Here is a 25,466-nt window from a genome sequence, read left to right on the forward strand (position 1 = left end):
TATCTCATCTCATACATGCTTGAATTTGATGATTATTTTCGATAATTGCAACCCTTATTTCTATTTACCGGGCCTTGATATGATTTTATTAGCATGTGCTCAACACTGACCTCAGATGCATCCCTATGGGGCCTAGTAAAAAGCAGTGTACTATATAGGGAATAGGGTGCCATTTGGGACTGGCCCCTTATCTCAGTAGCAGGAGAAGATTGTTTATCATCCCTACCCCCAGCAGTAGGCTACTGCTTCTCACTGACCATTGACTCACATTGACAACCCTTCCACACATATTTCATATGCAGAAGCACAGAAAATACAATTATGCATAATTCAACAAACAGCAAAAACAGCTGACATAGTTAAAGTTAGTGCGAGTGTTTGCATGCGTTCAAATTTGTGGGGTTCTGCAAGAGTGAGCGCATGGGCATGAGAGAATATAGGCTAGTGTTTTGTTTTATAGAGTCTGATAGTAAGTCTGGGATAGTTACTCTCTGTTATATAGTCTATAACATTACTACTTGCTTGTGTCTTGACCCCCATCGGTCAACAATTATTGCTAGAACAAATCAATACTTAAAAGGTGATTTTCTGCCAAATCTTAGGCTGTTTCATTGAGAGACAGTTAATGATTGATAGGCGTCTGTGTGTCCACTGAGACCAGTGTGTGTGTGTGTGTGTGTGTGTGTGTGTAGCCTACTGTATCCATTGAGGGCTCTCCCAATGATCAATTTTCAATGTCTCTAATGATCATGAGCATATTGGCCCCACATAATAATGTGTGTGTGTAGCCTATGCATGTGCACATATGGGTGTGATACAGAGAGAGGCATAGCACAGGCCTGCTTGTGCACATGTAAGTCACACACATTCTTCAAAAACAACAGCAGAAATTCAGTTGGAGTTCAGGGGGAGGGGGGAAGTGCCCCATGCACTTATTATTAATGGCTTAGTGACTCCCTTGTAATCACACGGTAACAAATAAAACGTCAACAGGAAGAGCATCAGATAGTGGAGAGGAAGAAGGGGGAGTGTGGGAGGAAGGGTGAGAGTAGAGGGGGGTGAGAGAGATGCTTACCAAAAACGATGAAGTTGCTCTGAACAGAGGCTCCCAGTAGTGTCAATAAGCTCAGAGTCCATAGACCAGGGACTGGGTAAGAAGGGAATGCCATGGTCGGTTGGACACACAGATCCGTTTGTTCGTCTCACTGAATCCTCACGAGGGTAGGCAGAGGAGAACTGGAGTGTTACCGGAGTGTTACCTACAGCAGTGGAGATAAAACAAGACCAGGCCATTCTTGATTCATTGCTTGCTTTCTGATTGGTTGGCCAGTGCTGAATAAACGTTTGGACATCGCTATTCACGCACTGCTCCATGGGTTTTATCAATCTGCCTATGTCATAAAGTACCGGGTGGTGACGCAGTGATCGAGCCTATAGCCTACTGCCGTAAAAGGCAACTGTCTAAATCAATAAAGGCGGAAAATCAGTGTCTGCTATCATTACCCTAAATCAGGGGTTCTCAAAGTGGGGTCCGGAGGTACTGCAAGGGGTCCGCGGCCAGATCTATTTTTTTTAAATATGACTAAAAACCGTTTAAACGACTTTTGGCCAAGGGATCCGTAGAATAAGTTTAAAGTGTAATACAATACAATACATTATATGTAATATTATGAATCTACTATTTATGTTCTTACCCCTGGTCTCACAGGGATATTGGTATCCACAGTACTCCACAGTGTTTTTTACATAAATGCACTGTAATTTAAGCTATAAAAATAGCAAAGTGTTCTCTCTGCCACATGGAAAAATGTGTTGAATTTCAGGATATTAGCTTTAAAGCTGCAACAATAAAAAACCTCTCTTCCCCTTGACAAAATGTGTAGAATTGCAGGAAATTAGCTTGAAAACTGCTAAATTTTCTCTACAATGCCAAGAGGCGAGCCTTTTTAATGTTCTTTCCCCGAGCCCGAGAACTCCTTTTAGGCTATTTTTATCGCACTTATGTTATGTTCTGATTATGAGGGTGACCCTGATGAATTTGCTATTACAAAAGGGATCCCCGGCCCCAAAAAGTTTGAGAACCATTTATAAGCAGCATTTTTTTGAATGTCAGTCGGCGTCTCAACTTACTGTTAATTAGGATAGAAGAATACACAACGTGAAATTTCAAAAATTAGTAGTGCATCAGCAGTTTGTCTCTTGTTGTGTCAGTCACTGACAGTCACTCAATTAGCCCATGTCAGCTAACATTTTCTAGATTGCTAGGTAAGTCTCATGGCAACCAAATCTCGCTTTCATCCCTCAAAATGCTAGAAACTGCCCAGTATAGGTGGGATGTTTTCTGCGACCAAAACAACTATTGTTAACTACAAATAACACAAATTAACCAAATAAAATCCCCCTGTTGGCCAAGCAAAACGCAGTAGTGAGCAGCAAGATGCTTGCACCTGTCGCCCGCTGAGAATTGCCTGTCTGTGCTTCACGTGACACAGATGTAGCGCACATTGTGTCACTATAATACATACCCTCAGGCTCTCACACGCACACTCTTAAATAGCCTTACATGGCAGCCGAGGCAAGGCTAGGATCTATCCTCGAAATGCTCCTTCATTGTCACGGTTCGGTTCAGCGGCAGCGCGAGCCATGGCGAGAGAGAGGTTGCCTGCGGGACGGGCGGGCGAATATAGGGCGGGGATAGGATGGGGGGGGGTGAGGGGTTGGATGTTTATTGTTGTTGGAACCATTCGAGGAGTGTGTCAAGAAAACCACAGAACTGATCGGTAGGCTGTAATAACATTATTGCGGATCACCACTAATAATAGCCCTCTATAAGGGGTTGGATAAATCCAATCTAAAGATAGGTATAGCCTACAAGGCACCTGCAATGATGCTGGATGCGGCGTAGAATCTAGAAAGGAGCCCCGGTAGGAGACACCTTTCTCCCAATAAACAAAATTAGCCTACGTGTGGAGGAAATCAGAGGGACACCTAGTAGCCTATAAACGTGGAAATAAAGGTGAAAACAGCGCGCTGTTGTAGCCACACGACCAGTGTTAAAAGCCGTGCGGAAAAGGGAGGGGAGAGACGGCGGGGCATAACGTAGCTACAGTCCAATAACAAAAAGCATATTCGCACTAAATTATACAGCACGTCTAGCGTTTTATTCCCGGGTCAAGATAACGGTTTACCTCCACCACCTGCCAGTAACCTAGGCTACTGAGCGAGGCGCAAGCAGAAACATTCCAGGACAAGAACGCATCGTATTTACAACAGTGACAGGTGTCTCCCGTTCGTTTACAGCCCGGACACAGCCAACAACAATAATATTCCTAGGGACAGACATAGCAGCATACACACCGATATGCGCCTCTGGAGTCCGGATCCTGCACTATTTGTCGCCGTTGGTTCTGGTCTGGAAGTGGTCCTTGTAATGCAGGATAGCTGGCGCTGGATCTGAGGTCTCTCTGAATATGTCTATATTGACTTTTTTCCTTCCTTCTTCGGCTTCTTGTTTTTCTTGCGTTTTCCCTCTCTCCACGGTTACCGTTCACTGCAGCAAAAACAGTCTGTCTGAAAGACAGGAGGGAGGAGGGGTGGCGAGTGAGGGGGGAGGGGATTTTAATACGATTTGGCCCGTACCATTCGGATAACAGGGCCAGCGCATACTGCCTGGGAGATAAGAGACAGATTGAGATATATTTGGAGAGAAAGAGAGACACTGAGATTTCATAGGCTATTCATATAGACTGCATGCCCAGTCATCTCATATTATTGTTCTTAGCCTATTATAGAAAAATGTGAATTGTTATTTCTTAATTTATATTTTATCTTATTATTATAGTTATTTTTATTATAAAAGTTTAGTCATAATAGTCTATAGGTAGAAGTGGTAGTAGGCATAGTCCCCATAGATAACTGATGTAGGCCTAGACCTAACACTTAAGAATCAATGTTTTACTCTGCTTTTTGAACTGGAGTTGGGGGCCTTTTTGGCTGACAGCGCTGGGCGTGGTCTGTCTGAGTTGAATCACCACGCGCCAGGCCCAGCAGACTACTGGTGGGTGTTCAGTGGAGGGGGGCGGTTCAACTCGCGAAGGGATTAAGGATTAGTTTTGCACGCGGATTAGTTCGTGTGTGTGGGGAGGCATGGGGTTAAAACATGGTGGATGGCGGCATAAAAAGCCAAATCACTACCATAGGCGACAAACAGGAGGCAGGAAGAAATCAATGTCAAACTGGGGGATAGGCAGGGGATCACAAAACGGACAACTGTAGTAGCAGCAGGATTGTTTTTACAAATGTAATGTCTCTTAAAATTCAACACATAGAGACACATATGCCTACTCATTGCAGCATTTTATGCACCCGTTATAATTCAAATGTGGCGTTTTAATTAGTTGTTAGAGAGGACTGAAATAATAGTGTCTCTAAAAAGTCACTGATGGGGCATGTGAGTGCAGGAAAGCTCCAGGTGCTGAAAATAGAAGCATGAGGCTAAGAGTTGACATTGCGCGCATTCCTATATGAGCGCCAGTTGCATAATCAACATACAGTATCAACATGTCATTTGAGCTATTTTGTGATGATAATGTAGGCCTAGGACTAGAATATTTAATTTGTGTAATTGAAACAAATGTGCACACAGGCACGTGCAATGAGTCCAACGTTCAATTTGTGTTTTTGATGGGGTAAAAAAAAAATATATGGCTTATATAATTAAAAGTAGTTGCATAATGTGACACTCATTATTGCTATAAATTAAAATTATCTTAATTTTCCACTTACTGGCAGTCAGAGAGGGTATAGCCTATTCTATATTCCTCATGAATGACTTATGGATAGATGTGTGAATGAATTCAGATCACATGAAAGAAAGGATAAGGGGGGGGGGGGAATGGAAAGACTGACGGGTGTCTGAGTGTCTTCCAAGGGAAAGTGTCTGATGAGAGGAGTCACTCGGTACCGAGAGTCCCATGCATTGTGCACACATTCCCGAGTACTGCTAAAGGATATCGCGGTGCTGCGATGATAACTGATAATAAATGGCTTAGAGAAAACAAAGCGCATCTGTTCTGGGAATGGCATGTTTCGTTTTATAGAAAAAGTATATTATTTTGCCTATCTCCACATTGAGAGACAACATACACATTCGTATGGACACAATGTTGTAGTGAAATAAAAGGTATGCTTTTTGCTAATTTATACATTCGCTAGGTTGATGTTTCTAAAAAGCCGCCTGGCACCTGATATAGCTCATCTCTGCCGGGACTCGAACCCGGAGCCTCTGGATTAGAAGTCCAGCGCGCTATTCCATTGCGCCACAGAGACTGCGTCACATCAACTAATGAAAACGGGGTTTATATTTACCCCTACCGTATCAAGCATCCTTGCAGCAGCATCACGCAGCATCAGGACCACTTGGCTGCTGTTCACGAACAGACCCGTAGAGGTCGCGCTAACCGAATCACTATGCAGCGCAAGATGGCGATATCAGTCCCTGTGCGTTTCATCTGAGGGATAGGCGAACATCTTTGATTTCATGCATAATTACGCTGAGTAATTATTTGAAAAAATACATAATATTAAGTGCATTTGTAACAATTAATATAACTTGTAAATAGCAGATAAAAGCATCCAATAAAATTATGCTGTCATCATGGAGATTTACCCCGATCTCGCTTGGTGAATAGAATACATTACTCTTTCCTTACGTCACCTGTTTTTCTCTATACCATGCGCTCTCTGAGATCTAAAGAGCGTCAGGTAGCCTACTCTTGCTTCTATTGAAAAATAAGAAACTATACATTCTCATACAAAAACATGACAATCTAGGCCTATAAATAGCCCAAGGCTGAACAAATGTCAGCTCTTACAATCTTACAATTGGCCACGCTTGAATGGATAAAAAGAAAATGAAGGAATACAATTACAGTGTTCCAGCATCTTTTATAATACAGTATCGCACGCACCTAGAGTCCTCCCAGTCATTTATTAGAGGGTAAGAATGGAAATCAGCAGTGGAACTGTCTTCAAGGCCCAGATTTGAAAATGCCTGCAGTATTGGAAATTACATTTAGAACATTTAGCACCTGAGCATGCATCTCAAATAGCACCATATTCACTATGTAGTGCACTACTTTTGACCTAAATGTATTGGTCGCATACACATATTTAGCAGATGTTATTGCGGGTGTAGCGAAATGCTTGTCTTCCTCACTCCAACAGTGCAGTAATATCTAACAATTCACAACAATAAACACAAATCTAAAAGTAAAAGAATGGAATTAAGAAATATATCAATATTAGGATGAGCAATGTAGGAGCCCGGAGTATGTACAGTGCATTCGGAAAGAATTCAGACCCTTTCACTTCTTCCAAAATATTTTACAATACAGACTTATTCTAAAATTGATTAAATAAAAAAAAATTCCTCATCAATCTACACACAATATCCCATAATGACAAAGTGAAAACAGGTTTAGACATTTTTGCAATTAAAATACAAATAAAAAAGAAATACCTTATTTACATAAGTATTCAGGCCCTTTGCTAAGCTCAGTTGCATCCTGTTTCCATTGATCATCCTTGAGATGTTTCTACAACTTGATTGGAAACCACCTGTGGTAATTTCAATTGATTAAACATGATTTGGAAAGGCACACACCTGCCTATAAGGTCCCAGAGTGCATGTCAGAGCAAACACCAAGCCATGAGGTCGAAGGAATTGTCCGTAGAGCTCCGAGACTGGATTGCGTCGAGGCACAGATCTGGGGAAGAGTACCAAAAAAGTTCAGCAGCATTGAAGGTCCCCAAGAACACAGTGGCCTCCATCAATTCTGAAATGGAAGAAGCTTGGAACCACCAAGACTCTTCCTAGAGCTGCCCGCCCAGCCAAACTGAGCAACCAGGGGAGAAGGGCCCGATGGTCACTCTGAGAGCTCCATAGTTCCTCTGTGGAGATGGGAGAACCTTCCAGAAGGGCAACCATCTCTGCAGCACTCCACCAATCAGGCCTTTATGGTAGAGTGGCCAGACGGAAGCCACTCCTCAGTAAAAGGCACGACAGCTGGCTTGGAGTTCGCCAAAAGGCACCTAAAAGACTCTCACAAGTTTCTCTGGTCTGAAGAAACCAAGATTAAACTCTTTGGCCTGAATGCCAAGCGTCACGTCTGGAGGAAACCTGGCACCATCCCTACGGTGAAGCATGGTGGTGGCAGCATCATGCTGTTGGGATGTTTTTCAGCGGCAGGGAGACTAGTCAGGATCGAGGCAAAGATGAACAGAGCAAAGTACAGCGAGATCCTTGATGAAAAGCTGTTCCAGAGCGCTCAGGTCCTCTTACTGGGTTGAAGGTTCACCTTCCAACAGGACAACAACCCTAAGCACACAGCCAAGACAACGCAGGAGTGGCTTCGGGACAAGTCTCTGAATGTCCTTGAGTGGCCCAGCCAGAGCCCGGACTTGAACCCGATCGAACATCTCTAGAGAGACCTGAAAATAGCTGTCCAACAACGCTCCCCATCCAACCTGACAGAGCTTGAGAGGATCTGCATAGAAAAATGGGAGAAATTTGCCAAATACAGGTGTGCCAAGCTTGTAGTGTCATACCCAAGAATAATCAATGCTGTAATCGCTGCCAAAGGTGCTTCAACAAAGTACTGAGTAAAGGGTCTGAATACTTATGTAAATGTTATAAAAACCTGTTTTTGCTTTGTCATTATGGGGTATTGTGTGTAGATTGATGAGGGGAAAATAACAATTTAATTAATTTTAGAATAAGGCTGTAACGTAACAAAATGTGGAAAAAGTCAAGGGGTCTGAATACTTCCGAAGGCACTGTATACAGCAATAGTTGAATAGGATGGCATTGACTAGAACACAGTATATACATATGAAATGAGTAAAACAGTATGTAAACATTATTAAAGTGACCAGTGATTCCATGTCTATGTACATAGGGCAGCAGCCTCTAAGGTGCCGGGTTGAGTAACCAGGTGGTAGCCGGCTAGTGACAGTGACTAAGTTCAGGGCAGGGTACTGGGTGGAGGCCGGCCAGTAATGGCTATTTTACAGTCTGATGGCCTTGAGATGGAAGCTGTTTTTCAGTCTCTCTGTCCCAGCTTTGATGCACCTGTACTGACCTCACCTTCTGGATGATAGCGGGGTGAACAGGCCGTGGCTCGGGTGGTTGATGTCCTTGATCTTTTTGGCCTTCCTGTGACATCGTGTGCTGTAGGTGTCCTGGAGGGCAGGCAGTGTACCCCCGGTGATGCGTTGGGCAGCCCGCACCACCCTCTGGAGAGCCCTGCAGTTGCGGGCGGTGCTGTTGCCGGTGATACAGCCAGACAGGATGCTCTCAATAGTGCATCTGTAAAAGTTTGTGAGGGTCTTAGGGGCCAAGACGAATTTCTTCAGCCTCCTGAGGTTGAAGAGGCGCTGTTGCGCCTTCTTCACCACACTGTCTGTGTGGGTGGACCATATCAGATTGTCAGTGATGTGTACGCCGAGGAACTAGAAGCTTTTCACCTTCTCCACTGCCACACGTCGATGTGGATGGGGGCGTGCTCCCTTTGCTGTCTCCTGAAGTCCATGATCAGCTCCTTCATTTTGTTGACGTTGAGGGAGAGGTTATGATCCTGGCACCACTCCGCCAGGGCCCTCACCTCCCTGTAAGCTGTCTCGTCATTGTTGGTAATCAGGCCTAAAACTGTTGTGTCGTCTGCAACTTGATGATTGAGTTGGAGGCGTGCATGGCCACGCAGTCATGGGTGAACAGGGAGTACAGGAGGGGGCTGAGCACGCACCCTTGTGGGGCCCCTGTGTTGAGGATCAGTGTAGAGGTGTTGTTTCCCACCTTCACCATCTGGGGCGGCCCGTCAGGAAGTCCAGGACCCAGTTTCACAGGTCGGAGTTAAGACCCTTTGCCCCAAGCTTAATGATGAGCTTGGAGGGTACTATCTATTGGGGCGGTATGCAAACTGAAGTGGGTCTAGGGTGTCAGGTAAGGCGGAGGTAATATGATGCCACATACGTCTCGTGTCTGAGCCGTTGAATTGCGACTCCACTTTGTCTCTGTACTGACGTTTTGCCTGTTTGATTGCCTTACGGAGGGCATAACTGCACTGTTTGTATTCAACCATATTCCCAGTCACCATGCCGTGGTTAAATGCAGTGGTTCGTTCTTTTAGTTTTGCGCGAATGCTACCATCTGTCCGCGGTTTTTGATTTGGGTAGCCACTATTCAGGAAATAGGGTACCATTTGAAACGCAGACACACATTAATAAACAGCATGTTGAGACCCACCTTTATATCACAGCCTGGTATTCTCTTTAGACTGCAACAAAACCAAACAGGATCAGGTGCAGAGAGCGAGTGAGAGCACAGCTCCTGTGTGGCTGTGAGAGGTGTAGCCTCAGGCACATTGTAGTTAGTTCAGAAATCATAACTAGTTTCAGACGTAGTGTACGCACATCCAATAACTCGCAGGTGCTCATGAAATAAAGATAGATACACGCATGCACACTGATTAATGCTCCCACAGTTTAATACGTTTCAAACACCAAATCGCGGGAACATTCAGCAGTGTGCGGGGATTCATATATATCTCCGAAAACCATCTCAAGTCAGCTTTCATATCAACCTTCGACCCTGGCTACAAACTGCTATTAATGGTGAGGTGTGACGTGGACACACAAAACAATGTGAGAGAGACAGAGTCCATTACTAGGCTGAGGGTGCGCCACACGCTCCACTCCCGCTGTGGGGGAGATACAGTGGCTGAAAGAGGATACTGACTCAGATCTAGACAAAACTTGGGGCTTGAATAAATAGAACAGATTCCAGTTAAAACACCACACAAGCTTAAGCTCTGACTTGCAAGTGGAATTAATGGTGATTTGAAGCTCTGAGTGATGTAAATGTGGATCTATTAAAGATAAATGGAAGAGATAATAGGAGACAAATGTAGGACATTACCTTGTGAAGAGGCAACCTGTTTACTATATAGTGCACTACTTTTGACCAGAGCCCTTTGTCAAAAGTAGTGGATTTCATAGTGAGCCATTTGAGATGGTGACATTATTGTTCAGTTAGATAACAAACAGGGTGCTATTATGGTCATATTTCCATTATTTCAGTTTCATTTCCCCATCACACAACAATATCCTTTTCTAGCCTTGTGAAACCTGACTGATCTCGCAATAGCTCATATTCTGTTTTACTTACCTAAGTGAAACAAAACGTGAGCGCAGCGGTTAGTCTGACCAGGCTATGCCTTTCCATGATAAAACACAAAAAAAATTTTGGTTAGACATATTTATTTATTTATCCATCAATTCGTTTTTTAACGTATCCTTCATCCCTCGTGTCCATATTGTCTCCGCCCCCTCTCTCTCTTCCTGTCCTCCTTTTCTCTGCTCTCATCATGCTGCTCACATGTATGCAATGGCAGCAATGGAGGTCAGTATTGACAGCACAATGACCACGTAGCCCGAGCGATACACCTCGGGAATCTTAAATCCCTTACCGCTATCCCAGAACTAACAGAGAGAGAAAGAAAAGGTGGATATTAAGGAAAGACAAAAACAAGGACTGACAGATAGTGTTGACTAGTGTTGTTGTGCGCTGTGGACACAGATCTTACCAGATGGCGGATTCCGTTCAAGGTGTGGTAGGACACAGGGAAGGCAATGCCGAACTTGGCAAGGCTGAGCAGAGCAGGGCCAATGGACAGGGAGTGGATCAGGTCAAGGTAGTATGGGTAGTTACCTGGCAACACCAATGCTAATAGAGCAAATGCTGAGATACCTGCGAGAGAGAGAGAGAGAGAAAGAGAATAAAATAATGAGAGAGAATAAAAGAATGAGAGAGAGAACGAGAGAGAGAAAACAATAAATATATGTTTGGAGGTCTGTGATCATGTGGGCCTTTCTACATACTGTACAAGGTTGGTTTATTACATTACCTCCACTGAGCCCCACTCCTGTGCCTCTGTGTGTGATGGACATCATCATAGGCATTGACCACCTGCAAGACACAGGGTACAATGACAACATGGCCATCACACATACAGTATACAAACACAGCATTTGTAGTTCACACTGGATATAAAACCTATCAAGTTAAAATTGGGGGCCTGAGTTTTTCCCGGCCATGTCACCTGACGTTTAATCTAATACACATCTGTGGCCTAGCTGGTCTAGCAAAAGTGATAAAGGATCATTACATACATAAATGAGTAAATTATCTTGTGAGGAATGGTTGTTTTGTGCTTTACAGGTAGTTGTGCTCCCCTGATCCATAAACAATGTCACAATGCACTGAATCAAAGCTGTGTCTATGGTCTTTCCATGGGATGAATATCTGTGATGGCCTGGAGACTCAATGGAGTGTACAAACAGAATCAAGCAACTCAGACAATTCAAGCAACTCGGCACCATTCACAACTGAAATTCGACACAGACAGCTATTGCTGAGGTGCAGTGTGAGTTTATTTATTCATTATCACACATAGCCTACTTACTTATAGATGGTCAGATGTGGCGACATGGGTCGGTTCAATTTGTTGTTTTTGGCCCAAAACTTGTTCATTTCATCATTTGCTGTGGTTCCCATTGGAACAGCACTTAGAGCCAGAGAGAAAAACTGAATTTAGAACACATGAAGGCTATAGGACACATACACACACAACATAGCATTTAACTACATATTAAAACAACAGACACAAGTGTACACAGACACACTCGGCACATCTACTCACTGTCTGTATAGAATGCCAAACTGAGGGCGGGACAAGCAAGTGCCCTGTCGGGCTAATGTCCTGAGAGAGATGAAGCAAAACACATATAGTAATGTTAGTAATAACAAGGTTTAATGACAAGATTTGTTTCACTGAGCAGGTTCCTTCTTAATTCATTATGGCTTGTTTGACATTGGTGCGAAAGTTGCGCAATGGCTCAATTAACAATACACAAGCAATCATAAACTGTGTGGTCAAAGTTCAACATTTCAAGGAAGTTAATGTTCAAAGACCTTTCTACAGTGAGGGAAAAAAGTATTTGATCCCCTGCTGATTTTGTATGTTTGACCAATGAAAAAGAAATGATCAGTCTATGATTTTAATGGTAGGTTTATTTGAACAGTAAGAGACAGAATAACAACAAAAAAATCGAGAAAAACGCATGTCAAAAATGTTATGAATTGATTTGCATTTTAATGAGGGAAATAAGTATTTGACCCCATCTCAATCAGAAAGATTTCTGGCTCCCAGGTGTCTTTTATACAGGTAACGAGCTGAAATTAGGAGCACACTCTTAAAGGGAGTGCTCCTAATCTCAGCTTGTTACCTGTATAAAAGACACCTGTCCACAGAAGCAATCAATCAATCAGATTCCAAACTCTCCACCATGGCCAAAACCAAAGAGCTCTCCAAGGATGTCAGGGACAAGATTGTAGACCTACACAAGGCTGGAATGGGCTACAAGACCATCGCCAAGCAGCTTGGTGAGAAGGTGACAACAGTTGGTGTGATTATTCGCAAATGGAAGAAACACAAAAGACCTGTCAATCTCCCTCGGCCTGGAGCTCCATGCAAGATCTCACCTCGTGGAGTTGCAATGATCATGAGAACGGTGAGGAATCAGCCCAGAACTACACGGGAGGATCTTGTCAATGATCTCAAGGCAGCTGGGACCATAGTCACCAAGAAAACAATTGGTAACACACTACGCCGTGAAGGACTGAAATCCTGCAGCGCCCGCAAGGTCCCCCTGCTCAAGAAAGCACATATACAGGCCCGTCTGAAGTTTGCCAATGAACATCTGAATGATTCAGAGGAGAACTGGGTGAAAGTGTTGTGGTCAGATGAGACCAAAATCGAGCTCTTTGGCATCAACTCAACTCGCCGTGTTTGGAGGAGGAGGAATGCTGCCTATGACCCCAAGAACACCATCCCCACCGTCAAACATGGAGGTGGAAACATTATGCTTTGGGGGTGTTTTTCTGCCAAGGGGACAGGACAACTTCACCGCATCAAAGGGACGATGGACGGGGCCATGTACCGTCAAATCTTGGGTGAGAACCTCCTTCCCTCAGCCAGGGCATTGAAAATGGGTCGTGGATGGGTATTCCAGCATGACAATGACCCAAAATACACGGCCAAGGCAACAAAGGAGTGGCTCAAGAAGAAGCACATTAAGGTCCTGGAGTGGCCTAGCCAGTCTCCAGACCTTAATCCTGTAGAAAATCTGTGGAGGGAGCTGAAGGTTCGAGTTGCCAAACGTCAGCCTCGAAACCTTAATGTCTTGGAGAAGATCTGCAAAGAGGAGTGGGACAAAAAATCCCTCCTGAGATGTGTGCAAACCTGGTGGCCAACTACAAGAAACGTCTGACCTCTGAATACTAAAAATGGTTTTGCCATCAAGTACTAAGTCATGTTTGCAGAGGGGTCAAATACTTATTTCCCTCATTAAAATGGAAATCAATTTATAACATTTTTGACATGCGTTTTTCTGGATTATTTTGTTGTTATTCTGTCTCTCACTGTACAAATAAACCTACCATTAAAATTATAGACTGATCATGTCTTTGTCAGTGGGCAAACGTACAAAATCAGCAGGGGATCAAATACTTTTTTCCCTCACTGTATATGAGGGAGAAATACTAGTAACCTAGCTAGCTAAGTAGCTAGTAGTAAAAGGGTTCAACTTCTATTTGGGCCACACATGAGGAGTCCCTAGCTAACCTCACATCCAAAGGTTGGGACAAGTTAATTTAGTTAGTTACGATACTTCACAAGCAGGCTAACGTTACATCCATGGAACTTGGACGCATGGCCTCCATACGAATGTAGAGCTCATTGTAGCGTTTATTAGCTATCAAAATAACATGCACATCTCAAACCTGTCGTCACAGGAAGAGCTATCTAGCTAACTTAGCATGTGCAGCAAGCAACAATGTTATGACGTTAGTGGTGTGAAGCGAGCTTTCTAGCTAAACGATCTACTTGAACGTCAAATTAATCTAAATGAGTATTACACGTCTAACCAACAAACGAAAGGAACCCCCAAATAAACCGTTTCAAAGTTAGATAAGGTACAGTTAGCTAGTTACTGACCTTAGAAGCAACGCCATTTTTTATTTGACAGCTGGAACAGGATATGGCGTTTCTAGATGTTATGCCGCGTTCTAAACGACTGGGAACTCGGAAATCTCCGACTGGAACATCGGATAAAAACGAGCTCCGACTCGGAAAAATCGTTTTGAACGGTCATGCAATTCGGAATTCCTACTCGGAAATTCGGGCTTCTTTCTAGAGCTACGACTTTCCGACCTGAAGACCACTGACGTCATAATATGACCTCATTTACATGGGAGGAGGGGGAATGAATGAGACCATTGGAAGCTGGGGATGATTAGGTGGCCATAATGGTATTAGGGCCAGATTTACACAGTGATTAGGATAATTCATGTAGCAGGTTAGGAGACTGAGGTTATGGTTCGGAAAAGGGTTAGTGTTAGGGAAAATGCTCTCCTAACCTGCAACGAAAATCACTTCCGGTCGTAGCTGTATTGAAGTGGCGTGAAAAGTGTGTCCCCAGGGCGGGCCTGTACTGCCATTTTGAGAAAGTCATTTTGAAGGGTAGGCCTAATGTAACAAATATTTACAGTAAAACTGCATAAAAGCTAGAATCTATAATTGACACAATAACAAAGTGGTCAGCCCACCTCAGTTTTGGAGAAAAAAAAGCTGAGGAATGGGCCTGTTGAAATGTAACCACTCTCAAATTCATAGACAGTTGCAAGGACTGACCATCCATGATATCAAAATGATAGTTTTAACCATGTTTTGAGGCTATACAGTGTGTTTACATTTACATTGTGCACAAACATTGGAGTAAAACAATCTTATATGTTGGGTTCTGATGGGTTACGACAGTTGAACTAAGCTCATGAGGCATTATAATAATAATAATAATAATAATAATAATAAGCCATTTATGCCCCACCTCTTTAAGGAATTCCTGGGATAGGATAAAGTAATCCTTCTACCCCCCCCTTACCCCACCCCCAAAACATTTTTAAAAAAAATAATAATATTGTAAAGTGGTTGTCCCACTGGCTATCATAAGGTGAATGCACCGATTTGTGAGTCGCTCTGGATAAGAGCGTCTGCTAAATGACGAAAATGTAAATGTAGCAGACGCTTTTATCCAAAGCTACTTACAGTCATGTGTGCATACATTTTTACGTATGGGTGGTCCCGGGGATCGAAACCACTACCCTGGGGTTACAAGCGCCATGCTCTACCAATTGAGCTACAGAGGACCAATATATAATAAGTTATATTCTTCAAGAATCAATGGGATGCCTATATATCATACATTTAAAGGCAGAGGCTACAAATACGGAGTGTTCGCCCCCGCCCCGCCCCTCTTGAGACGTATTTCTCAAATCTGATCCGAATCACTTCTGCACACACGTTTAGGCCTACGTTTCTCGCTTTACTCACCATCTTCTGAACCCTCAACCAATTTGATCGATATGAGGATTTAGACTCTCTCTCCGTCTCATATTTCTGAACATCTGCGATTTGAACGAACGTTCCAAAAATATATATTTAGGCTACAACCTTATCTGTCTGTTGTAACGGATATTGCCGTAGCACAAGCAAGACAGTCTATACATTGCATTTGGGCAAAACAATTAGCGTTTTGTGTGATGATGTGATCATTATAGTTATGCTGCCATATAGCCAGCAGTCGTGGCTCCCGTTTAGCCAATGTTTGCAATGATGATGAAAAAATTACATTAAATCGCTATTGACTGCCTTTCTGTGTCTTGCTTGTTTGGTATGCGGTGTAGGCTCAGTGCCGACCCGTCATTCAGGGCAGGTGTTTTGAGCCCCACCTGTTCAGCAAAAAAAAAGCCCCATGGGTGCTGCCGTAGAGTTACATTAGAAGTGCCCATCCAAGAAGGCTCAAGGCCATTTGCCACAGATAAAATGACGTCAAATCACGTTATATCTACCGTAGCTTAATTTGGACTAATCGTGTCAATATCACACTTTCAAAATCTTAGCTGGCAAGCTAGACAAGCAGTCATCATCATGAATCACGCGTAATGGGTAACAAAGGAGCAAACAACAACTGCTTTGTTCAGATTAACTTTATTTCATATAGAGATTTTCAGAGCAATTTATTTTCACACAACAAGATTCAGACCCAAATGGCACCCTATTCCCTAATGCACAACTTTTGATCAGGGCTCATATGGCTCTGGTCAAAATAACTGCACTATGTAGAGGATAGGGTGCCATTAGGGATGGATAGCCTTCAGTCCTGATAATTTCTGCAATTAAATTCATGCAAATTGACATGATTTGCATTTTGTTTTTAATGTTTTTTGTTGAAGAAAAAAATATTCAGGGTGCATTAGTATGCTACAGGCATTTTGCAACATTTGGGTTTGAAAAATCCTTCTAGTACAATAATTGTCATTTGGAAAACTCAGCAATATCAATCACAATTACAAGCTTATTTGCAGCAGTATTCTCTACAATAACCTGAATTGTGTACTGATAAACTGATCCTTGCAATAATACACAAATTGCCTGGCAGACAAACAAACACACAAACACACACACACTAGCAGGATTTACAGTGGTACTGTAGGCTTATTTTTAAATACTGCAGACCGCCACCCATTGTTAATCCTTTTCAAAGACAAAATTCAATTTGTAAGGTATTTTTGTTGTGCATACACAAGCTATGTTCTTTGCTTAGCTAGACCTTGCATACACACATATACTCACTCATTCACACACACTCACAGAAATTCAAACTCACAATAATAATTTTCTGAATGTTAATAATAAGTCTCCTGTTCCACCCAACCTATAAAAGAGAAAGAAAAAGAATAGTCAGACACGAATACGACTCTATTAGACAATGTCATTATATCCCATTATCTCTTCATCCAAGCGTTTCAATATGAAAAGGCCCTTTTAACTCAGTGACTCTCTGATCCCCAGCACATCAATCTGATTATTAACATGACTAATTACCATGAGCAATTAACTGTCATGATAAATGAACTTTTTAAAATCATAACCCTAACCTTAACCCTTTAACCTAACTCCTAATCTTAAAGCTAACCTTAACCCCTAACCCTAACACCTAGCTAACGTTAGCCACCTAGCTAACGTTAGCGTTAGCCACCTAGCCAACGTTAGCCACAACAAATTGGCAGGGCTTGAAAACTATTACAGACTACAAAGGGAAGCACAGCCGCGAGCTGCCCAGTGACACAAGCCTACCAGACGAGCTGAATCACTTCTATGCTCGTTTCGAGGCAAGCAACACTGAAGCATGCATGAGAGCATCAGCTATTCCTGATGACTATGTGATCACGCTCTCTGTAGCCGATGTGAGTAAGACTTTTAAGCAGGTCAACATTCACAAGGCCGCAGTGCCAGACGGATTACCAGGACGTGTACTCCGAGCATGCGCTGACCAACTGGCAGGTGTCTTCACTGACATTTTCAACATGTCCCTGACTGAGTATGTAATACCAACATGTTTCAAGCAGACCACCATAGTCCCTGTGCCCAAGAACACTAAGATAACCTATTAGACAACGTCATTATATCCCATTATCTCTTCATCTATGTGTTTCAATATGAAAAGTCCCTTTTAACTCAGTGACTCTCTGATCCCCAGCACATCAATCTGATTATTAACATGACTAATCAACATGAGCGATTAACTGTCATGATAAATTAACTTTTTTGAATATTTTTGTCTCAGTGACAGACAACCGGCATCTTCTGTGTCTCTGTGTCCCTCTATGGCACATATTCTATGTCACGCTAAGTCACTTTTTATCAGTGGTGGAAAAAGTACCCAATTGTCATTCTTGAGTAAAAGATACCTTAATAAAAAATGACTCAAGCAAAAGTGAAAGTCACCCAGTAAAATACTAATTGAGTAGAAGTCTCAAAGTATTTGGTTTTAAATATACTTAAGTATAAAAAATAAATGTAATCGGTAAAATATACGTAAGTATCAAAAGTAAAAGTATAAATCATTTCAAATTCCTTATATTAAGCAAACCAGAAGGCACCATTTTTTTTATTTTTATGTATTTACGGATAGCCAGGGTCTCACTCAGACATCATTTACAAACAAAGCATGTGTGTTTAGTAAGTCCGCCAGATCAGCAGCAGTAGGGATGACCAGGGAGTTTCTCTTGATAAGAGTATGAATTTGACCATTTTCCTGTCCTGCTAAGCATTCAAAATGTAACGAGTACTTCTGGGTGTCAGGGAAAATGTATGGAGTAAAATGTACTTTAATTTCTATAGGAATGTAGTGAAGTAAAAGCTGTCCGAAATATAAATAGTAAAGTACAGATACACCCCAAAAACTACTTAAGTAGTACTTTAAAGTATTTTTACTTTACACCACTGCTTTTTTTTATCACCTATGTGTCACTATGTTACTCTATGTCACCCACCTCCAGGACACCTCCTGATGATGAGCTTGCGGATCTCGTCATAGATGAAGATGAGGACACTGTAGGGGAGGGCACAGAACCACCAGGAGACCCTGAATGAGAAAGAGAGAGAGAGTCAGCGACAAGGGAAAGGTGGGTGGTGTATTCATTGTAAAATCCCAGCCTGGTCTCATAGACTAGACATAACATAGTAAAAGCAAATCTGGGACAATTTTAGCATTTTAGCAACTTTGCAACTACTTACTACTTTTTAGCTACTTTGCAATTACTTAGCATGTTAGCTAACCCTTCCCATAACCCTAACCTTAAATCTTTAACCTAACTCCTAACCTTAACGCTAACCTTAACCCCTAACCCTAACACCTAGCTAACGTAGCCACATAGCTAACGTTAGCGTTAGCCACCTAGCTAACGTTAGCCACAACAAATTGGCAGGGCTTGAAAACTATTACAGACTACAAAAGGGAAGCACAGACGCGAGCTGCCCAGTGACACAAGCCTACCAGACGAGCTAAATCACTTCTATGCTCGTTTCGAGGAAAGCAACACTGCATGCAGGAGAGCATCCAGCTGTTCCTGATGACTATGTGATCACGCTCTCCAAAGCCGATGTGAGTAAGACTTTTAAGCAGGTCAACATTCACAAGGCCGCAGGGCCAGACGGAGTACCAGGACGTGTACTCCGAGCATGTGCTGACCAACTGGCAAGTGTCTTCACTGACATTTTCAACATGTCCCTGACTGAGTCTGTAATACCAACATGTTTCAAGCACACCACCATAGTCACTGTGCCCAAGAGCACTAAGGTAACCTGCCTAAATGACTACCGACCCGTAGCACTCACGTCTGTAGCCATGAAGTGCTTTGAAAGGCTGGTCATGGCTCACATCAACACCATTATCCCAGAAACCCTAGACCCACTCTAATTTGCATACCGCCCCAACAGATCCAATGATGATGCAATCTCTATTGCACTCCACACTGCCCTTTCCCATCTGGACAAGAGGAACACCTACGTGAGAATGCTATTCATTGAGTACAGCTCAGCGTTCAACACCATAGTGCCCTCAAAGCTCATCACTACGCTAAGGACCCTGGGACTAAACACCTCCCTCTGCAACTGGATCCTGGACTTCCTGACGGGGGCCCCTCAGGGGTGCGTGCTCAGTCCCCTCCTGTACTCCCTGTTCACCCATGACTGCATGGCCAGGCACGACTCCAACACCATCATTAAGTTTGCAGACGACACAACAGTGGTAGGCCTGATCACAGACAACGATGAGACAGCCTATAGGGAGGAGGTCAGAGACCTGGCCGTGTGGTGCCAGGATAACAACCTCTCCCTCAACATGATCAAGACAAAGGAGATGATTGTGGACTACAGGAACAAAAAGAGGACTGAGCACGTCCCCATTCTCATCGACAGGGCTGTAGTGGAACAAGTTTAGAGCTTCCAGTTCCTTGGTGTCCACATCACCAACAAACTATCATGGTCCAAACACATCAAGACAGTTGTGAAGAGGGCACGACAAAGCCTATTCCCCCTCAGGAGACTGAAAAGATTTGGCATGGGTCCTCAGATCCTCAAAAAGTTCTACAGCTGCACCATCGAGAGCAGCCTGACTGGTTGCATCACCGCCTGGTGTGGCAACTGCTCGGCCTCCGACCGCAAGGCACTACAGAGGGTAGTGCGTACGGCCCAGTACATCACTGGGGCCAAGGTTCCTGCCATCAAGGACCTCTATACCAGGCGGTGTCAGAGGAAGGCCCTAAAAATGGTCAAAGTCTCCAGCCACCCTAGTCATAGACTGTTCTCTCTGCTACCGCACGGCAAGCAGTACCGGAGCGCCAAGTCTAGGTCCAAAAGGCTTCTTAACAGCTTCTACACCCAAGCCATAAGACTCCTGAACAGCTAATCAAAGCTACACAGACTATTTGCATTTCCCCCCACCCCACCCCAACCCCCTCTTTTACGCTGCTGCTACTCTGTTTATTATTTATGCATAGTCACTTTAACTCAACCCACATGTATATATTACCTCAATTACATTTACATTTACATCATTTAGCAGACGCTCTTGTCCAGAGTGACTTACAAATTGATGCATTCAACTTATGATAGCCAGTGGGACAACCACTTTATTTATTTTTTATATTTTTTATATGGGGGGTTGGGGGGGGGGGGGGGTAGAATAATTACTTTATACTATTCCAGGTATTCCTTAAAGAGGTAGGGTTTCAAGTGTCTCCGGAAGGTGGTCAGTGACTCCACTGTCCTGGCGTCGTGGGGGAGCTTGTTCCACCATTGGGGTGCCAGAGCAGCGAATAGCTTTGACTGGGCTGAGCGAGAACTGTACTTCTGTAGAGATAGGGGAGCTAGCAGGCCAGAGGTGGATGAACGTAGTGCCCTCGTTTGGGTGTAGGGTCTGATCAGAGCCTGAAGGTAAGGAGGTGCCATTCCCCTCACAGCTCGGTAGGCAAGCACCATGGTCTTGTAGTAGATGCGAGCCTCAACTGGAAGCCAGTGGAGTGAGCGGAGGAGCGGGGTGACATGAGAGAACTTGGGAAGGTTGAACACCAGACGGGCTGCGGCGTTCTGGATAAGTTGTAGGGGTTTAATGGCACAGGCAGGGAGCCCAGCCAACAGCGAGTTGCAGTAATCCAGACGGGAGATGACAAGTGCCTGGATTAGGACCTGTGCCGCTTTCTGTGTAAGGTAGGGTCGTACTCTGCAAATGTTGTAGAGCATGAACCTGTAGGATCGGGTCACCGCTTTGATGTTAGCGGAGAATGACAGGGTGTTGTCCAGGGTCACGCCAAGGTTCTTTGCACTCTGGGAGGAGGACACAATGGAGTTGTCAACCGTGATGGCGAGATCATGGAGCGGGCAGTCCTTCCCCGGGAGGAAGAGCAGCTCCGTCTTGCCGAGGTTCAGCTTGAGGTGGTGATCCGACTTCCACACTGATATGTCTGCCAGACATGCAGAGATGCGATTCGCCACCTGGTTATCAGAAGGGGGAAAGGAGAAAATTAATTGTGTGTCGTCTGCGTAGCAATGATAGGAGAGACCATATGAGGATATGACAGAGCCAAGTGACTTGGTGTATAGAGAGAATAGGAGAGGGCTTAGAACTGAGCCCTGGGGGACACCAGTGGTGAGAGCACGTGGTGCGGAGACAGATTCTCGCCACGCCACCTGGTAGGAGCGACCTGTCAGGTAGGACGCAATCCAAGAGTGAGCAGCGCCGGAGATGCCCAACTCGGAGAGGGTGGAGAGGAGGATCTGATGGTTTACAGTATCAAAGGCAGCGGATAGGTCTAGAAGGATAAGAGCAGAGGAGAGAGAGTTAGCTTTAGCAGTGCGGAGAGCCTCTGTGACACAGAGAAGAGCAGTCTCAGTTGAATGACCAGTCTTGAAACCTGACTGGTTTGGATCAAGAAGGTCATTCTGAGAGAGATAGCAGGAGAGTTGGCTAGAGTCGGCAAGCTCAAGAGTTTTGGAGAGAAAATAAAGAAGGGATACTGGTCTGGAGGAGGGGTGCAACTCTCACTCTCTTGAAGATGGAAGGGACATGGCCAGCGGTCAAGGATGAGTTGATGAGCGAGGTGAGGTAAGGGAGAAGGTCTCCGGAAATGGACTGGAGAAGAGAGAAGGGGATAGGGTCAAGCGGGCAGGTTGTTGGGCAGCCGGCCGTCACAAGTCGCAATATTTCATCTGGAGAGAGAGGGGAGAAAGAAGTCAAAGCATAGCGTAGGGCAGTGTGAGCAGGACCAGAGGTGTCATTTGACTTGATAAATGAGGATCGGATGTCGTCAACCTTCTTTTCAAAATGGTTGACGAAGTCATCCATAGAGAGGGAGGAGGGAGGGGCAGGAGGAGGGGGATTCAGCAGGGAGGAGAAGGTGGCAAAGAGCTTCCTAGGGTTAGAGGCAGAGGCTTGACATTTAGTGTGGTAGAAAGTGGCTTTAGCAGCGGAAACAGAGGAAGAGAATGTAGAGAGGAGGGAGTGAAAAGATGACAGGTCCGCAGGGAGTTTAGTTTTCCTCCATTTCCACTCGGCTGCCCGGAGCCCTCTTCTGTGAGCTTGCAATGAGTCGTCAAGCCACGGCGCAGGAGGGGAGGACCGAGCCGGCCGGAAGGATAGGGGACATAGAGAGTCAAAATATGCAGAAAGGGAGGAGAGGAGGGTTGAGGAGGCAGAATCAGGAGATCGGAGGGAGAAGGATTTAGCAGAGGGAAGAGATGATAGGATGGAAGAGGAGAGAGTAGCGGGAGAGAGAGAGCAAAGGTTGCGACGGCACATTACCATCTGAGTAGGGGCAGAGTGAGTAGTGTTGGAGGAGAGCAAGAGAGAAAAGGATACAAAGTAGTGGTCGGAGACTTGGAGGGGAGTTGCAGTGAGATTAGTAGAAGACCAGCATCTAGTAAAGATGAGGTCAAGCGTATTGCCTGCCTTGTGAGTAGGGGGGGGGGACGATCAGCGGGTGAGGTCAAAAGAGGAGAGGAGTGGAAAGAAGGAGGCAGAGAGAAATGAGTCAAAGGCAGACGTAGGGAGGTTAAAGTCACCCAGAACTGGGAGGAGTGAGCCATCCTCAGGAAAGGAACTTATCAAGGCGTCAAGCTCATTGATGAACTCTCCAAGGGAACCTGGAGGGCGATAAATGACAAGGATGTTAAGCTTGAATGGGCTAGTGACTGTGACAGCATGATGGGTCAGGGAATAAAGAGAGAATGTCCACTTGGGAGAGATGAGGATTACTGTGCCACCGCCGCGCTGACCAGATGCTCTCGGGGTATGCGAGAACACATGGTTAGACAAGGAAAGAGCAGTAGGAGTAGCAGTGTTTTCTGTGGTAATCCATGTTTCCGTCAGCTCCAAGAAGTCGAGGGACTGGAGGGTAGCATAGGCTGAGATGAACTCTGCCTTGTTGGCCACAGAACGGCAGTTCCATAGGCTGCCAGAGACCTGGAACTCCACGTGGGTCGTGCGCGCAGGGACCACCAGATTAGAGTGGCAACAGCCACGTGGTGTGAAGCCTTTGTATGGCCTGTGCAGAGAGGAGAGAACAGGGATAGACAGACACATCTTTGACAGGCTACAGAAAAAGGCTACAATAATGCAAAGGAGATCGGAATGAAATTAACTAAACATCTGGGAAAGCGAGAGCGGGGCCTCCCTCACTTACGTTTCACTGAAACTCTCAAATATATCTCCCAACTTCCACTTTAGAAATTATAATTGTTGTAAACTACAGCGGTTTAATGTTTTCTAGGAATCTAACTAGTTTATTCAGCTAGCTAACTTGGTACAGTATTCTTCTGTGAAAACCGTCTAGGGCACCGAATCCTATGACGCCAAAGCCAACTAGCATGCCAGCCTCCAATAACAAGGTTTAGCACCAATACTTGGTTACAACAAACCACCAGTGTGTTAACACACAAAGCAGATCATTCGTGTCCGTGTTGTGTAAAGTTTTGGGTTCGTTTTGACAGTTTGAGTGAGTACGTCGTCAACTTATTCAGCCAGTTAGTTAGCTAGAATAGTTAGCATACTAGCTAGCCATTGCTCTCTGCCAACGAACGAACCCCTCCTCCCATGGCACGAACACACAGAGAGCCATGCTAACGTTAACTAGTCACCCATGTCCCGAATTCCCTTGAACGACTCTTGTTACCAGTATGTAAAAACAAAACAAAAATAAATGTAGGTTATAACTTACCATTAGTAGCTACTGTTAGGCAGTTAAGTGCAAAGCTAGCCACTGAATCGATTCAGCCAGTTCGTGTCTGTCCCAACGGAGAGAAAGCGTCTCCAAATATTAAAGCTAGGTCGTTCCAGCTATTGTTTGGTTAGCTATCCAATTACCTCGACTAACCGGTGCCCCCGCACATTGACTCTGTACCGGTACCCTCTATATATAGCCTCCCTACTGTTATTTTATTTTACTGCTGCTCTTTAATTATTTTCTATTTTCTATTTTTTACTTATCAATTTTTTTCTTTAAAAACTGCATTGTTGGTTAAAGGCTTCTAAGTAAGCATTTCACTGCAAGGTCTACATCTGTTGTATTCGGCGCATGTGGCAAATACAATTTGATTTGATTGGAATTCGTAACATATTGTACAAATTGCAATTCGTAACATATTGATAATCCATGCAGATTCACCCTCAGAATCATTGGGGTGATACGAGGATGTGATGAGGGTGTGAGGAAATCATTTGTGGGACATGTTTTGGAGGTGTTGAGGCTGGGGATTTTTGAGTGACTTCAGGGGTAGTTCATTGTAAAATCCATGTATATGAGAAAGTGTGATATGAGAAAGGCACGTGAGGGACTTAGTAGTTTTGGGGTAGAATGAAAAACGGGGGTGTTGGGGATAGGATGTCATTGCTTTTAGGGTAGGGTGGAGAGTGTGTTGTCTATTACTGACTTCAGGGGGTACATGCGGAGGGCGATGTCCATTCCTGGGCAGTAGGACAGGAAGGCAGCCAGAGCAGTCTCAGCAAACAGGCCAAAGATCAGGATACGATTCCTGTTAAGGAAATGGGGATGGAAGAGGTGAATACAGGAAATAGTTCAGCAAGAAAAGGGCACAATTTTTAATAAATAACCATAAGCCTACTACTTATACAAAGTCAAAAATCATCTCTTACATTGTGTGTGTGTCCCAAATGGCACCCTATTCCCTATATAGTACACTACTTTTGACCAGAGCCCTATGGGCCATGGTCAAAAGTAGTGCATTATATGGGGGATCGGGTGCCATTTGAGACGCATCCTTTTCCACTTACTTCATGCCCTGCTGGAAGACAGAGTTCCTCCTGGTCTTGCAGATAACCAGATCAGCCCACTGCACTACCACGATGCTCGCAAAGAACGAGGTATGACAGGTGAACTCAATGATCTTTCGCTGCTCATAGGTCTGCAAAAGGAAACACATCTTACACCT

General features: G+C 44.3%; 3 protein-coding genes across 5 annotated transcripts in view; all 3 read right to left on the reverse strand.

Moving 5' to 3' along the window:
- The window catches only part of cadm3 (cell adhesion molecule 3), a 70,853-nt gene extending 67,285 nt beyond the window's left edge, over positions 1–3,568 (reverse strand). For all 3 annotated transcript variants that reach the window (XM_084182872.1, XM_084182871.1, XM_084182870.1), the window contains exons 1-2: positions 3,358–3,568; positions 1,076–1,259 (exon numbers count right to left, since the gene is read on the reverse strand). In XM_084182872.1, coding sequence (XP_084038998.1) covers positions 1,076–1,169 — 94 coding nt within the window. In that variant the 5' untranslated portion in view covers positions 1,170–1,259; positions 3,358–3,568. The remainder of the gene's footprint in view (positions 1–1,075; positions 1,260–3,357) is intronic.
- Positions 3,569–9,521: 5,953 nt separating this feature from the next.
- sdhc (succinate dehydrogenase complex, subunit C, integral membrane protein) lies at positions 9,522–14,204 on the reverse strand. Its single transcript, XM_084183046.1, has 6 exons — positions 14,115–14,204; positions 11,760–11,819; positions 11,523–11,624; positions 10,965–11,026; positions 10,644–10,807; positions 9,522–10,539 (listed from the first exon to the last, which is right to left on the reverse strand). The coding sequence occupies exons 1-6, from the start codon at positions 14,129–14,131 to the stop codon at positions 10,432–10,434; spliced, it is 513 nt and encodes a 170-aa protein (XP_084039172.1). The 5' UTR covers positions 14,132–14,204; the 3' UTR covers positions 9,522–10,431.
- A 2,660-nt stretch (positions 14,205–16,864) lies between these two features.
- The window catches only part of atp1a2a (ATPase Na+/K+ transporting subunit alpha 2a), a gene marked incomplete at both ends in the record, with an annotated part of 28,291 nt that continues 19,689 nt past the window's right edge, over positions 16,865–25,466 (reverse strand). The window contains 4 exons of the mRNA XM_084183059.1: positions 16,865–16,893; positions 18,515–18,606; positions 24,948–25,049; positions 25,309–25,439. Of these exons, the coding sequence (XP_084039185.1) occupies positions 16,865–16,893; positions 18,515–18,606; positions 24,948–25,049; positions 25,309–25,439 (354 nt within the window). The remainder of the gene's footprint in view (positions 16,894–18,514; positions 18,607–24,947; positions 25,050–25,308; positions 25,440–25,466) is intronic.

The sequence above is a fragment of the Coregonus lavaretus genome (assembly GCF_964263955.1).
Source record: "Coregonus lavaretus genome assembly, chromosome: 19".
Classification (NCBI taxonomy): Eukaryota; Metazoa; Chordata; class Actinopteri; order Salmoniformes; family Salmonidae; genus Coregonus; species Coregonus lavaretus.

What these genes read in the sequence shown, in the direction of transcription:
- sdhc (XM_084183046.1), bottom strand. An exon ending in AGGAGTGGGGCTCAGTGGAG is followed by an intron (nt 10,808 to 10,964) that starts GTAATGTAATAA and finishes TCTCTCTCGCAG; the next exon opens with GTATCTCAGCATTTGCTCTA. An exon ending in TGAACGGAATCCGCCATCTG is followed by an intron (nt 10,540 to 10,643) that starts GTAAGATCTGTG and finishes TCTCTCTGTTAG; the next exon opens with TTCTGGGATAGCGGTAAGGG.